This window comes from Sminthopsis crassicaudata, chromosome 2 (genome assembly GCF_048593235.1).
Source record: "Sminthopsis crassicaudata isolate SCR6 chromosome 2, ASM4859323v1, whole genome shotgun sequence".
Classification (NCBI taxonomy): domain Eukaryota; kingdom Metazoa; phylum Chordata; class Mammalia; order Dasyuromorphia; family Dasyuridae; genus Sminthopsis; species Sminthopsis crassicaudata.
In genome coordinates, this window is record NC_133618.1 from 137,927,329 (window position 1) to 137,943,662 (window position 16,334).

Below are 16,334 nucleotides of genomic sequence, written 5' to 3' on the forward strand. Positions count from 1 at the left end.
CCAGGCCCAGAGCTTTATACACTGAGCCACAGGAGAAGATTTAACTAGAAGTAAGGCATAGGATGAAATATGTCATGATTAAAAAAAACCTGATCCCTTATATTCACAATACACTAATACAAAGTATTAGGAACTAGCACTTAAAAAAACTAATAAACTAGAAGCCATCTTTCAATGAGTGAAGGCTTTTTTACTGATAATAGCAAGTACTTTTGTTCTAGTCAGATGACTGTATAGTATTTGATAAGGGTTTTAGACTTCTATTCTGGGCCACTGAAATTCCAACTGCTTTTTTGCATTGTTTTTGTCACCTAAAACATGTATTTTGGATTCATTTTTAGGCCACTATGTTTATTATGCTTGTACTCAAGGAGAATGATTTGTATTTCTCCAAAATATACATACTAGTTGGCAAGTTCTTCCTTCCTCTCCCCCAAATGTGGCTTACTCCTCCCGATCTGACAGAACTGAGAGCCTGCTCTGTTCTGCAACAAGTGGTCCAGCTGGCACTTGCTCTGCTCTATCTTGTACTTATATCAACTGGGGGAATAAGAGTCCTGGAAGTGAAGCCTACTGCACTCTGGTCACAACTTATAATTAAAGCTTCTCAAAAGACAAACCGAATTTCTTCTATCTAACAATCTGAATGATATAAAGTACTTCTACTGACAGCAAGAACTTTGGCTAATGGAAGGCAATGTGGCTCTCTGCCACAGTATTATCCATACCCCGAACACCAGAATGGATGGAGCTTTGGAACTCTAACCTGAGCACCCAATCTGGTTGACTGGTGCCCAAGCACACAACTCCAAATGTCTGCAGGCCGGGCCCAGGTACCAGGCCTTGTATCAGTTTCTTAGCCTATGCAGGCCTCCACAGGCTCTCTCACCATCTCCCTACCGCTTTGTGCATCCCTCCCCTTGTGAGCTCCTTGAGGGAAGTTCCCAGGGCTTAGCACACAGCCTAGCACATGCTTAATAAATGCTTTTTCATTCACTCACAAAGTGTTTTTAAGGATGGTTTTTTATTTACAAAATGGTTTTACTCTTCTTTTATAAAAGTTACAAAAAATGAGATTTAAAAATAGAAATACCTTCTTAGACTTTTGTGTTCCACATTAAAAGCAACTAAAGTTAGCATTCAGATGATTTCTTTTTAGAGTCATAAAGCCACACTGTTATTGATCACAACTTCTAGTAAAGAAAACTGTGCTCATGGGAATCACTTCATTTAGGCCAGAGCCTGAAGCAGCAAGATTTTCTCATTAATGCAGAACCTATGGAGTACGACCATCAAATTTTCGCCACAGCGTGACACCTGGCGCTCCATAGCTAGGCGGAAATCTTCTTTTACACCTTTGGTGATACCCCTGGTTACCGTGTGGTGCCTGAAGTTAGTAACAGGAAAACAAAGAGAAAACAGGATTATCACCTATACCTGAAACCATATAAATCCCAAAGAGTAAACTCTAATACATAAATCTGCCTTCTATTTAAGAGAGTAAGCCAGTAAAAGAAAAATAAAAAATGTTCTTAAAAACAAAACAAAACAAAAAACCAAAACAATAAAACATAAAGTACTACCCAAATTTTTTAAGATAGATGGGCATCTTCAAAAGTTATCTTCACCATTTTCCCCTTATAAAAAAGGCATAGGAACATCTGACTGGTTAAAATTTAGCTTTGTTTTTTAATCCTTGTCTCCTGCTAAACAACTGAAGCTCTTGACTCCAACAGGGGAAGATTCCCCCTTACTTGTGGCAAGGCCTTCAACTCTCATTTCTGGGAGCTCAATGAACATTAAGCCATCTTGGAAGTGGAACCAAGGAAAAGAACCATCTAAACTTAGCTCTGTTTTAGAACAGCAATGACAATTGGCAAAGAGGTCAGAGACTCTGAGCAAAAACCAGGCAAATCAAGCAGGAGTGCAGCAGGCTCAGTAATTCAATGGCGTGGTGGCAGCCCTTACAATCTTTCACAAAACTGCCACACATTTGGCACTTGTGAGATCTTGGGAGTGGAGATGAACAGGAAAGTTTGAGGTGGTGTAACATTTTGGGATGCCATCAAGAGCATATTTTAAAGTTCCTTAAATAAGAGAAAGAACAGAGAAAATCCAATAAAACAAATTCTTACCAATGAATAAAATAAACGAGCAGGAATCAATAGCTATGGGGAAATGGGTGCTAACTTTACTATTTCACTGATTCATCAGATTTAGATAAATTCAAACAAGAAGTCACCTTGATTCCATTATTATAAAAGAATGTAGAATGGAGTTATGCATTTGCATAACTAAAAACTGCTTATAAACTATTTCTTTTTTTATGATGTGAAGTAAAAATAACTTCAGCTAGAATAAGAAACATTACAGGTGCCACAATCAAAAGTCACACACTGAAGCATAAGCAGGAAGCTTTAAATTGCTTGCTTCAGGGAAGTAGTCTCATGGTAGGAAGTCTTCAGTACAATTTACAAGAGACCTAATTTCTTCTAGGTTATCAGAGATAATGTACTGATCCATTCAAAGTATTTGAGTTAGGACTGATGATTGACTTTAGGTAGGGGACAGTACTAAGAGGATGAATCAGTGTCAAGAGTTGTCTCCTTCTCTAAGTCAGTTAACTTCACATCTAGGAAAGTTCTATTCCAGAGCCACAGACCAACTGCAGCCTGACTTTTATGTCATAACATTGAAAAAAAAGGTTTGATTCTAGCAGTAACAAAGCTAATGTATGGGTGACACAGGCAAATCCATCCCTACTGCTAGAAAAAAACCCCAGTAGCTTAAATGATAAAAAGCTACTATGACATTCTGTCCTATTCAGTACTTAAATCAGGAATCATGTACTCTAAAGAAACTGCCAATGGCGAGGGGAAGAAAATGCTGAAATCCAGCCTATTAAAAAGTAGTGAATTTAGTCTTAGAAAAAGCTGGGTTCCAATTCTATGCTACCTAGACAAGTCTTTTAACCTCTAGAACCTATCTTAAAATAGGTGAGTTAGATAAGCTCTCTTCCAGATCTGTATCTATGATCTCTAATTAGATAACGGGCAGAAGAAACAAAAAAGAAAAAAAGAAAAAGAAGACTAAAACTGTAGCCAAAACAAAAGGCTGGTAATTCTTACCTATATTTAGAAAGAGAACTTGTTTTAAAAAGCAAGCTAACATCTTGGCCTAGCACTTAAAGTAGTATAATCTAATAACAGTTTCACATTATCTTCATTTCAGTTTTAATTTGGTGGTGAATATTAAATTGAACACACACACACACTGTCAACTTATGGATAAAAATAAGAAATGTTACAATATTACAACCAGATGGTTTGCTGAGGAATGCAGAATAAATTAAAAGAAAAGCATGGATGAGGGCACTGGGTAACAGAGAGCTGAAAACCATGGGCAGTACAACATGTTGACGAAACAGCACACTATGAGCAGGTGTGTTTTTTCCCACTTGGTACCTGTCAGCAGTCTGTATGCTGGGCTGTAGTACAGGTATGAATTCCTGCTGCAGTAACCCCATGGGAGGGCTAGAAGGCCTTTAAAAAACAGCAAACAGCAGCATTCAAACACCCACACCGACTCACCCTGTACTGTAAAACACTCCAGAGAAAATACAAGAGAGAGCTGGAAGGAGACCATATGAGTGCTTTTTTTTTTTTTTTTTTTTTTTTTAAAACCTGAAACAACCACCTTAGTCCAGCTATGTGCTAAAAGGGTAGGGAGCAAAGCCACCGTCCACTTTCATGATGCCCATTGATGGAACATTGTCCAGGTTTTACTTAGTAGAATTTGATTTGAACTGAGTCTCAAGATCGGCATAGTGTCCAAAGAGAGCAGTGAGGAAATTGAGCATGATGAATTTGCAGTGGAAAAGGAACTACACAGTAAAAAAGTTAATTTTTAAATCCCACCCATTCTTTTTCTCACAAAATCCAGATGTATACCCTGACAAACTCTTTCTAATGCAATTATGTCAAGGTTTGATTAGAAGATAATTCAGTGCTGAGTGATTACATGGCACACACAGTATTCCACTGAAAGCAAAGCATAAACATACCAATACTGGCTTATTTCATTCTAGCTTGATCCAACTATAAAAAGTATGGCAGACATATATAAACTTCTCTCTTAAATATATATAAGAAGAAAACCTTTAAGCCACAGACTCTTAACTTGGAATCCATAGACCTTCAAGGGATCCAACCATGAATTCAGATGGAAAAAAAAAATCACAACTCTATTTTCACTAACCTGTAACTGAAATGGAACATTTCCTTCACTTATGAACACAGATAATAAACATTATTCTAAGAAGGGGTTCAGAGGCTTCACTAGATGGCCAAAAAGGGTCCCCTAATCTCCAAAATTAAAAATCCCTGTTCTAAAAAAAAAAAAAAAAAAAAAAAATCTTTCACCTTTCATCCTTTTTGGATGTACCACATCTGAAACAACTTTTGACAATCCTACAGCCAAGGGAAGAATGAATAAAATGTCCAAAGCTGTTAACAGTATAAAGCTTCCACAAATAGTATACCATATATATCGACTACCTTATAGCTTCTGAAAGTAATGGAAAAAAGGCAACTATACAATGGGTCCAATTCATTTGTGGCCTGGATATTTTTGCAATTACCTTTTACCTATTTTTAAGATTGAAGTTTTTCCTCATTTACTTTAAACTACCTGAGCAAACTGGGCGTTTTCTGCAGAAGATGCTCATATTTCTACTTCTATAGAAAGAACCAAGCTTAAAGATAGGTTACAAGTTGACTGCAGATTTTTATTATCAAATTCTCTGTTCTTTTATTTACAAAATCTCAATTAGTTCTGCACTTTAAAATTATGGCCATGTTTTCAACAACTACAAAGGGTGCAAAATAATATAAATAGCTTTCCTCTATGTCTGGAACAGCTTTTTGAAATAATTTTATAAATCAAAGGAAGTCAATGTATTTTTATTCAGGCATTTTTCTGGCTTTCTTACTGTTGCATCTGTTCTCCCTGCTATTACAGTTTAGATTAGATAGAGATTTTAGAATGACTATAAGACCTCCACAAAGTATATTAGGCAAAGTTCATCATGCCAAGCTATTAAGTAAAGGTCCCAGAAGTATTGGGAGAGTCCAACCCCATCCTGCCTCCCACTCAGATATAACTTGCTGTTTATTTGTTTTCAAGAGTTGAAAATAAGGCCCAGCATATAGGAAATGGTGTCAGTTGCTCTTAAAATGAAGGCTGGTGTCCTGGAAAGGATAATGGATTTAGCATCAGTAAATTTCTGAATTTGAATCCCACTTCTACACGTATTAGCTATGTGATCACAAGCAAGCATCTTATACCTTTTGAGTCTCACTTTCCCAATCTTTAAAATGGAGGTAAAACCAGCATGTCCCTCACAGGTTTTTGGTGAGGAATAAAGGTGCAAATGGAACAAACACTTTACAGATCTTCAAAGGCCATGCAAATATAAGCTAGGAGCAAAAATCCTTAATTTATTCTCAGGCACCCCTGTGGATCTATGCTCTCTGGGGCTAACCTTGACTCTCCCTTCTCCCCCAGACACCTCACCCGTCTGGGGCTTGTCTGCATTTTAGGACATTTCCTCTGTGACTTTTGGTTTTGCTTGAATAAATTATTTGGTGGGGAAATATTTTGGATATTCCTCGCATGAGATGCTGCATCTCTCGAAGCATCCCTGGAATGGCTTCTTCTTAGCTCTGCCTCCTGAAATTCTTAGATTCCTTTGGTTCCCAGCTCAAATTCTATTTTGCATAGGAAACCTTTCCTGATAATGCCCTTTAATATTAGTGCTTTCGCTCTGAGAGTGTCTAAATTATCTTGTTTCCCTCTTGTTTGTGCACCACTGTGTACATGGTGTTTCCCCCAACAGTTGGACTGTGAAGTCCCTAGGAACAGGGACTGTCCTTTGGCTCTTTTTGTATCCCTAATATTTAGCACAATACCTGGCAGATGGAAGACGCTTAATAAGCGCTTCATGACTTCACAAGGTTAAAGCAAATAGTTGAAAAACCACACCGGTGATCTCTTATCTCCAAAATCAAAACAATAGTTTTTATTTATGATCATTTTTCATTGAGAAAGGTTCTCTTGTCACTGAGAGAATCAAAGTCAAAAAGCAATTGCAATGCCTATTTTACAATCTTTAAAAAAGCACAGGGAAAACAAATATGCCTCATTTAATTCTTACTAATTCTTTGTATCTTCAGTATCTTTCTTTGCAAAACTTTACTTCTTTCCTATGGTCCTTTATAAGTGTGGGGAAGGGAAGGGAAGCACAGCTGCTGCTAGATAGTATGCCATCTTCCAAATTAACTCAGTGAACTTACTGGCCAGAGACAACATTCCTTTTCCATTCTAAATCCCTGAGAAATTAATAATAAAAATCCAGAGAATAGGAGGTCTGAAGGTAAAGAGAGAAAGAGGGGGAAAGTATTGTCTTTCTGTTAACTGAGAACCCATCAGTTCCATAGCGGAGAGGAAAGAATCTTGACCAAAGCCAATGATTTAATCCTTTTCCATCTCTTTTAACTAAGGACTTGTTTTCTTGAAGTGACCATAATACTGACCTTTGGGAACAGCAAAAACAAAAACTCAAGAGTGCAAACTATTCAAACTAGAATTAGTGCTAAGCAGCAGAGGAAGTTCTGTGAGTTATTCAATAATCTCAAGGGTTGCTGACTTGGTTGTGGTAAGGGGGCAGGGGGAAGAATCACACTTACTGCTGTGTCTTTTTCTCATCAATAAACATCTATTTAGGGGACAGCTAGGTGGCGTAGTGGATAAAGCACCAGCCCTGAATTCAGGAGGACCGGAGTTCAAATCGGGTCTCAGATACTTAACACTTCCTAGCTGTGACCCTGGGCAAGTCACTTAACCCCAGCCTCAGAAAAATAAAAAAATAAAAATCTACTTATTGAAAAGAATAAATTTCAAGTAAGATTGGAGCTTCTCCAGGAGGTATCAGGCTTAACTATTTATTTTGTGCTACATTAGAGTTAGGAGCACTTATTTAACACAGTGTCTAGCACATAGTAGGAATTTAATAAATTCCTACTGACTAAGCAAAACTTGCAATTCAAGAGCCATTTGTATATATGACACAGTTGCTAGTTTGGGGGAGTTTTTTGCCTCCAGCAAAGAGGAACAAAGATTTTTCCTATTTTAAAAAACTGTAATGCTTCAATGGCCAAAAAGGAATTGAAGAGTGTGAATGGTGCTGGTGGCAAGAAGAGTCAAAGCTCTCACATCCAGTCCCAGCCCATCTATTTATTACCTGTCTTTGGCACTGAACAAGTCTTTTTTTCTCAAGGGCCATTTGAAAAACAAGAGGAAGAGACTAAATGACTCTTAAGAACCCTGCTAACTCCAAAGCCTATAATTCTGTCAAGTCTGCATTTAAGAAAGGAAAAATAAAAGAAACCACAAATGAGACCTTTGTGTAGTGAAACACCTCTGAAAAATGACAGAAATAGCACCATTAAAATAGTGAATGTCATATTAGAAATTAGAGAAAGTCACTGTGAAAGCTTCAGCTTTCAAAATGTTTCCCAAACCTAATTCTGTTCATAGAAGCTAAGGCTCAGGCCTGGACTTTTATCTTTTTAAAAGATGTTAGAAATACATTATTATAAACATATTTCCCACAAATCCCACAAATACACACAAAATTTCAAGCAAATGACTAAAAAAGCAGTTATTTGTTACACAAAATCTTATAGCAAGAAATAGTTAAATCTTAAAATGGCAGTAATGTCACTTACTTGATTAGCATTCCTTGATTGGGCAGTAATTCCAAATGGATTTTTCCACCTTCCTGGGTTCTCAAATAAGCAAATTCCTCCAGCATGTCTATATCTGTAGGCTTAAGTTCAGGGTTTACCACAAAACTTTAATATGATACTAGCAATAATAAATTAGTTAAGTATTCTAATGAATGAAGAAATATTACTCCTTTGAGCTAGAAATGACAAGGTCAAAACCAAGGAGCACTGGAATAATCACCTTTTATATATGTAATAATTAAACAGTCTAGCTACCCCATGTTTTCAGCAATAGACTAATCTTCTCTGTTCTCCTAAACTATCTTAAAGAGAAGAATTTGCTTCCCATAGTACTGAGGAGAGGCTGTTACATGTACCTTCTCCCCTCAAGTCCTATTAAAAAATTATTTATCACCCCTCATTCTCTTATCTTTTATATCAGTCTCTGAAGTAGAGGTTTTCATGTTACCCCTCTCTTCATAGATTCAGGGTGCAGGATTAAACATACTTTTTTTTTTTTTTTTTTTTTTAAGATAGAGCCAATGAAGAAATTTATTTTGCCTAACTACTCATGTTATTATTACAAGGTTCTTTCTCCATTTTGTATGGTTGGAAAAAGAAAGAGAAAAATTATTTCTATTTATTGTAAAAATTAAAAACTGAATGTAATACTTTTTACCAAGTCCATCTCTTTTACTCCCCTCTGGAAGGTTGTCCCATCAATTATTCTTTTTTTTTTTTTTTAATCATCCTCTTTTTATCAGTGGGCTATTTTCCTATCACTTAGAAAGATAGGTCTCCCCTATTTCAAAAAAAATTCTTTTACTTGATCCTAGAATTTGGGGTCAGATTCCATAGAGTTTTGAGAGTTAAACAGAGAAGTTGAGCAGGGAAGTCCCAAGGTTAGATCTATGTTTTAAAAAAAATAACTTTGGCAGCAGTGTATTGAATGAACTGGAATAGGGAGACTTGAGAAGCAGAGAGAACAGTTAATAGAATATTGCAATAATATTAAAGACAGGATGTTGTTTGTCCTTTGTTCTTAAAAAGAACCACAACATATGGGAGGTGATGCTATAACATGCCAGTGAATTGAAATTCAGTGAGGGAGGGCCGTGTAAGGTAACCTGCCTCACTTTCCCCTCTAGAGCCACCTGAGTCCAGTGGCCATACATACATCAGGAAGGCTGGAGATTGCTGATCTTGGACTTTTTAAGCTAAGGTCTTTAAAAGGTCTCAGTTTAACTGTGGCCAACACCCAATTAATGATTAAGACTAGGCAGGAATGTAAATGGAAGGAATGGGTCTGATTTGAGAGAGCTGATAGACTTAAAAACGGCAAAATTTGGCAGCTGTTTGAATTCACGAGGAAAAAGGAGTTGGGGATAATGTTGAATTTGGGAGACCGTAAAGAAGGTGGGAAGTTAGGAATAAGCAAAAGCCAAGGGAGAAGCTAATGAGTTGTTTTGTGCATTTTTAGTTTGACATGTGTCTAGAACCCCTGTTTTGAAATGTCTGATAGGGAGCTGATAATGTGAAATTCAAGCTCAATGGAGAAATTGGGGCTGGATATGAATCATTTTCATACAAATGATGATTAAGCCAATAGGAATAGATGAAGTTACAAGAGGGAAAAGAGGGTCTGGGCAAAACTTGGGAAAGCAACCTTCATTTGGGAAGCTGCTTTGGGAAGTTGTGTGATCTGGATTTTGTGCCAGCAAAGGTGACAGAAAAGTAATCTTCAAACAGGTAAGAGAACTGGGAGAGAACAGTATCACAAAAAAAGAGTATCACAAAAAACAGAGGAGACAGTAGCCAGGAAGGTGCTTAATAGCATTAAATGCTACAAGTGGATAGATCAAGCGAGGAAAGACCATCCATCACATTTGACAATTAAGAGATTACTGGTGGAGCAGCTAGGTGGTGCAGTGGATAGAGCCCCAGCCTTGAATTCAGGAGGACCCAAGTTCAAATCTGGTCTCAGACACTTAACACTTCCTAGTTGTGTGACCCTGGGCAAGTCACTTAACCCCAGCCTCAGGGGAAAAAAAAAAAGACAGAGATTACTGGTAGCTTTAGAGAAAGTATGTTTAGCCCAATGCCTAGTACACAGAAACTTAGTAAATGTTTGCTGTTTGAATGAATTAACTTCAATTTTTAAAAGCTCATGAGTAACAATATGCAAAAAAATACATTAGCTGTTAAAGAAAGGAATGATGAGGAGTTTGACAGCATCTTTTAGGAGATGGGTACTCCATGTCAGAAATGGATATCATAGGGCAAAACACTTAATTATATTCCAAGGGGAGCCAAAATCCTGGCAAATGACAAAATTGCCATATTGTGGCTAGAAAAGAAGAGGGCCACCCCTTGACTAGAAGCAGCCACTGTGAAGTGCTTGGGCTGACTAGCACTCACAGACCACACATTCCACTGTAAATGAAGAACACTGATGCTTCTTATTAAAAGATGACCTTTGGCTCACTGCTCTGACATCTTTTACTCCTTCTTTCATATCCCATACTTTCCTGCTTTTATGCATGCTGTTCTTTAAGCCTTTAATGCTTTCCTTTTTATCTGTACTTGTTAAGTTCCTTCAAAACCCAGCTTATCTGCTACCTTTTCCACATAATATAGCCTTTCCTGATGTCCATAATTTTTTCTTTCTTGACCATCTCACACCTCTCTTATGCAATGATCACATTCTGTTTTGTACTACAGTCACATTAATGTGTCACTTTCTATATTGGACTCTATGCTTCATGTAAGCAAGAACTATGTTTTTATTTATCTATGTATCTTCCTTAGCATTGACTGACTATACTGTAGAGCCCAGTTTCTCATACTGTAGCAAAATTATGATTTATTATCAAGTAAATGTTAGATGTGTATACCTATTTTATATGTCTATATACTTGGGGTCACAGAAATTTCTTAGGTGAAAAGGAGTTGTGCATGGAAAAAGTTTAAGAAATCCAGTTCTAGAGAAGTTTTAAACTAGAAAACTCCCAATGATGCCTGAACCAGATTAAAATATAACTGAGAAATGCTTTATGTTCATTAATATGTGGCCTGCAGGGATCAGTTTCTATTTGAGTTTGCTCTAAAGCAGCTTAATAAAAGTTGAAAATAAGACAATCTTTAAAGTCTTTTAAAAATCTCTATCCTATTTTTCTACTCTTCTTTAGTGATGGTTTTCCAAAAGAGATTGATAAAAATATGAGGTAGAAAACAATTTTAAAAACTCAGTGCTGAATAAAATACACAATGCAAAAGTCATTCTTGAAAAAGAGATCTGAAAATTGGCTTAATATGAAAAAAGGATACTTGTAACATAGTTGAAAAAATTCTCATACTGAAAGTTGCCTTGCTGACAAATTTTATTGACAGCTTTCAAAAACAGGTTCTCTCCACGTGGCCATTCTTGTTGAAGCAACACGATTACATGGCCCAATGCCATATCATCCCTGTTATCTGTGAAAGCTCTTAACTGTAAGACAAGGATTTAATCAAACAAGAAAAGAAAAAAAGAAAATGAAAAATCACCTTAAGAAAAAAACCATCTAAATGTATCCTCCTTCCACACTGTGTATAAATTTTATGATAAACATACCTAAAAAGTATTTGGGAACAAGCAGTGTACTCCCACCTACCATATGAATTGAACAGAATTCACTTCTTATATGTTGTTCTTTGAGACTACAACACTAACTTTCCATTCCTATAGAAAATCTCTCTAGAGAGTTTCCCATTTAATAAGAAAGCAGAGGCTTTGTTTTGTTATACCAAATTTCCATAAGATTGTAAAAGGAAGAAAACCCCACAAAATCCATCAAAAACAATTTATTCTAGAACGAATGGCATAATCTTACTAATCTCACAAATAATCAGTTTACTTCATCTTAGGAAAACAAAACAAAACATGATGTGTTGCTTCATCTCTAGTTAATCCATATGAATGCAAGTGTAGTACCAGGCCATAACTCAATAATGATAGTTCATACATGCTTTTCTAAACGAAAATCGACCTTTACTCTAGAAATAACATTTAGAAACCATGTAGGAACTTTTGGCTAAGAAGCCAATCTAAGAATCAATAAACATTTATTAAGTTCCAGGCTCTGTGGTAAGGTTGGGGGCAAGACAATCCCTAGCTTCAAGAAGCTCACAATCTAATGGGAATAGATTTTTTTTTCTCTCTCTAAAGAAACATGAAATTAAAACCTGAATTTTTGAGCCGAAAGGGGCTTAATGATGTCCTGTCCAGAGCCCTTCTCACCAAGATGAGGAAAATGTGGTCTCAAGAAGTAAAGTGATTAGCTCAAAATGAGAAAGGAACAAAAATAAAACTTAACCCTACATCAAGGCAGTCCTTTCATAGCCTAAGAATAGTGGCAGGCCCTTCCCCTATAAAGAAGAAGCAGTTATCACACATGATATTATCTTTTATAATCATCACTTCATCTGACAGGAAAATTAAATTAATGTTAACCTGGTAATTCCCATCACTACTTGAAGCCCATGAAAACTCTGGAATAGAGCCTTTGCTCTAAGAGTCAGCTTTACCATTAAACTGCTATTGAGCAAGTAAGAAATTCTGGCCTTGTTACACACTACCCCTGCTAGATTTGTTCTGATAGATGACCCCTATGGTTTTTAACAGATGTTGCATTCTGGAATCTAAGCAAATAACATTGGGAAGGTCCCTCATGCCTCCCAAGCAAATTATGATGCAAAAAACATACCACATTTCTAAATTTCAATATTTTAACAGGTAGATTAAAAGTAACATGTAAAGATTAAGACTTTTTTGGATATGGTCATTGTGGGGATTTGTTTTGCTTTACTATACATATTTGTAACAGGGCTTGTTTTTTCAAGTGGAAGATGGAAGGGAGCTAATGTAAACCTGAAAACAAAATAAACTTCATTAAAAAATATTAGTCTGGGGCAGCTAGGTGGCGCAATGGATAGAGCATCAGCCCCGAATTCAGGAGGACCCGAGTTCAAATGTGGTCTCAGACACTTAATACTTCCTAGCTGTGTGACCCTGGGCAAGTCACTTAACCCCAGCCTGAGGGGGGGGGAGGATTAGTCTAATTTCTTTGAAAGAAAATTACTTCCTCCTTATACAAAGATTCTTCTTTGTACATACTGAATAAAATACTCATGTAATTAAACATTTTAGAATGTATTTGCTCTACTGATTTAAAAAAAGTAATAAAAAAATAAAAAAATTACAAAGTATTTAGAATTGAGTAGAAATCCCAGTGAAGATCTTTAGGCTTACCTTAAAACAGGCTAACATTAAATGAAGACAATAAGGCATAATAGCCTTATTAGTACAGGGCAGAAGTTTCAAATCTGATCCTTAAAGAAAAAATACATTTGTTAGCTTAAACAAATGCAACTTTACCTATTCAAATATTTAAGATATTTTTAGTCAAAAAGATGAGAGAAGTCACAATGTCAAGGACATAGAGCTCATAACTATTTATGGCAACAGGAGACTGAAATTGAACTCCAGGAACAATTCAAAAGCCTTTGTTCCCACCTAAGCCTTTTAATAGAGGCATAGATTTAAATTAAAAAAAAATATATATATTTTTTACAAGTAGCAAGAAATAGTTTTATTTCCTTTGCTCCCCAATCCTGATTTTTGCTGGAATTATTAATAGGCTAGCTACATAGCATGCCAAAGTAGAAAGGATGAAGCAGCAATAAAAAAAAGTTAGCCTAAGAGAAGACTATGTTTTTCAACTATCAGTATGTCTCAATTTAAATAACATTTCAAGTATTTTTGGAATATAGGCTTTTTTTTTTTTTGGTAGGGCTTTTATCTCATGTATGTATTCTTGTCCCATTTCCTCTCAGAAAGCCGTGTCATAAGACAAAAAAATAATTTTTAGAGAGGGGAAAAAAAGCACAATTGATCACTATATTGAAAAGTCTGAAAACATGCATAATGTGCTACATTTATGGACTTTTCACTTCCGTGCAGGAGTAAAGTTGGGGATGTTCTTTCACATCTTTTCATTTGAGTTCCACTTGATCTGAATAATTTTGTCACATTTACTTTTGAATTTTGGGTGTTCCATTTATGTTGTAATTGCTGGTTCTGCTTACTTCATTCTGCATCAGTTCCCATAAATCTTTCCAAGCTTATCTGGATGCATCACACACATCATTTCTTACAGCACAGAAACATATTCCATTACTTTCTTGTATCACAATTTGTTTAGCTATTCCCCAAATGATGGGCATCCACTTTGTTTCCAGTACTTAGCTACCATAAAAACTATTGCTGTAAATATTTTGAAATATATGGATTTAAACCCAGTAATGAAATCTGTAGCTTCAAAGGATATAGACATTTTATTTACTTTATTTGCATAATTCTAAACTGCTTTTCCAAAATACTTGTGCTATTTCATAGTTGTACCAGCAATATATTATTTTCCACAATTCTTCCAACATTGACTATTGCCATTTTTGCCAATTTGCAGAGTATAAGGTAAAAGTTCAGCGACATTTTGATTTGCATTTCTCTTATTATCAGTGATCTGGCACACTCTTGTGGTTCAGAATACTTTGCAATTTTTGAGAAGTGTTTATTCATATCCTTTCATCACATATCTACTGGGGAATTAATCATATACAGATATCTATTAATTGTTAATATTTCTTATATATCAAATGCTCAGTAGAGAAATGTGATACAAAGATTATTTTCCTACTTGACTACTTCACTTCTTATCCTAGCTACATTAATCTGTCTATGCAGGAGCTTTTTAGTTCAGGTTCCTTTTTCTGAAGTAAACACACTATTATGTTCCTTCAGTTACTTTAATCTTTTAATGTGGCCACATTTTCAGTGCCTCGTTTCTCCTGACTACTGATCCCCTTTTTCTTGTGATGTCCTTTTTCTTTTAGGGTTTTACTAGTTCTCTTTCCTCTTCTGATTTTATGTTTATATATTTCTCTTTACCTCCTTTTTTATGTTTCAGTAGATTTCTCCTTCCACTCTTCCCCTTTAGCTCGTTCTGTTTCTTAGATTTTAAAATTTCACTTTTTGCACCCCTGTTCAATAAAGGATTTCTCTCACTCTCTTCATCACCCATCTTTTCTTTCTGTTTATTTTGATTCATGGCCAATATAATTATCTGATCTCTCTCATACAATCAAAATGTCTAAAATATCCATTCTATGTTCTCCCCTCTAGGTACTTTCTGTCACTGCTGGTAGGACTTATTCCATGGATTTCACTTTTCCATTGTGACTCATTCTTAGAACAATGTCAATCATTGTAGGTATCAGAAAGAATGCTGACCCATGGTAGATTGTATTCTCCCCATTTGATATACCTTCTTATATTGGCCCTTTCTTCTTTTCTTTTCTTTTTTTAAATGGTGTATGTGTTGCCAGATATTTATTTGGGTAGTTTTGCAAATTCTTTTTCTTTGTTATAGAGAACAAAAGTGTGGAATAATAAATATGAAGTGTTTGCCCTGATAATCTTCATTTTCTTTTTTTTCTGGTTATATGTGTATATTAATTTTTTTTAACACAAACATTTCTTTATGAATCATGTTGAGAGAGAATAAAAGGGAAAAACCATGAAAAGAAAAAAGAAACAGAAGAAAAAGAAAAAAATGTAAACACAGCATGTGCTGATTTACATTTGGTCTCCAAACTTCTCTCTCTGGATGGCAAATGGTATTTTCTATCCAAAGTTTATTAGGATTGCCTTGGATCACTGAACTTTTGAGAAGAACCAAGTCTTTCATAGTTGATCATTGCCCATTCTTGATATTACTGTGTACAATGCATTCTTGGTTCTGCTTGTTTTGCTCAGCATCAGTTCATGTAAATCTCCCCAAGCCTTTCTAAAATCAGCTTCTTCATGATTTTTTATAGAATAACATTCCATTACGTTCATATACTATAATATATTGGCATAATGACTTATTTAGTCATTCCCCAATTGATGGGCATCTACTCATTTTCCAATTCTTTGTATTGACCCTTTTTTTCTACATTTGCCTGGAAATCTACTCCCTTTGTCCATTTTCTCCCACTCATCCAGGTGGCTAGTTCCTTCAGAGGATCCAACTCTTCCCATTAACAGGACAAATTGATTTTTCAAACACGAAATTCTTTAGATCTGATCCATTATTCAATATTCATTTCCTTCACTAGCCCTCTCTCTCTTTCTTAAAATAGTTATTTTATTTTTAAAATTTCTAACATTTATTGTTTACAAAATGTTGAGTTCCCAAATTTTCTTACTCCCATCCTATGAATCATGTTGGGAGAGAAAAATCAGAATAAAAGGGAAAAACCATGAAAAGAAAAAAGAAACAGAAGAAAAAGAAAAAAAAAAAAAGTAAAATCCCTAAGATGGTAAGCAATGCAATATAGGTTATATGTGCAATCATGTAAAATCTATTTCATATTAGTTTTGTTGTAAAAGAAAAAAATTGTAAAACCATTACAGTTTGCAAAAGGAAAAAACTGAAAAAAATTAAGGAAAGTAAAATCAGCATG

General features: G+C 35.6%; 1 protein-coding gene across 12 annotated transcripts in view; it reads right to left on the reverse strand.

Moving 5' to 3' along the window:
* Positions 1-16,334, reverse strand: part of INTS10 (integrator complex subunit 10) — a 67,592-nt gene that overhangs the window by 19,802 nt on the left and 31,456 nt on the right. For 5 of the 12 annotated variants that reach the window (XM_074287416.1, XM_074287413.1, XM_074287412.1 and 2 more), the window contains 5 exons: positions 13,078-13,157; positions 11,115-11,277; positions 7,788-7,881; positions 3,465-3,542; positions 1,008-1,387 (listed from right to left, as the gene is read on the reverse strand). In XM_074287416.1, the coding sequence (XP_074143517.1) occupies positions 1,231-1,387; positions 3,465-3,542; positions 7,788-7,881; positions 11,115-11,277; positions 13,078-13,157 (572 nt within the window). In that variant the 3' untranslated portion in view covers positions 1,008-1,230. Of the gene's footprint in view, positions 1-1,007; positions 1,388-3,464; positions 3,607-7,787; positions 7,882-11,114; positions 11,278-13,077; positions 13,158-16,334 lie in introns of those variants that run through there. The other 7 variants (XM_074287418.1, XM_074287417.1, XM_074287415.1 and 4 more) reach the window with 3 other exon arrangements.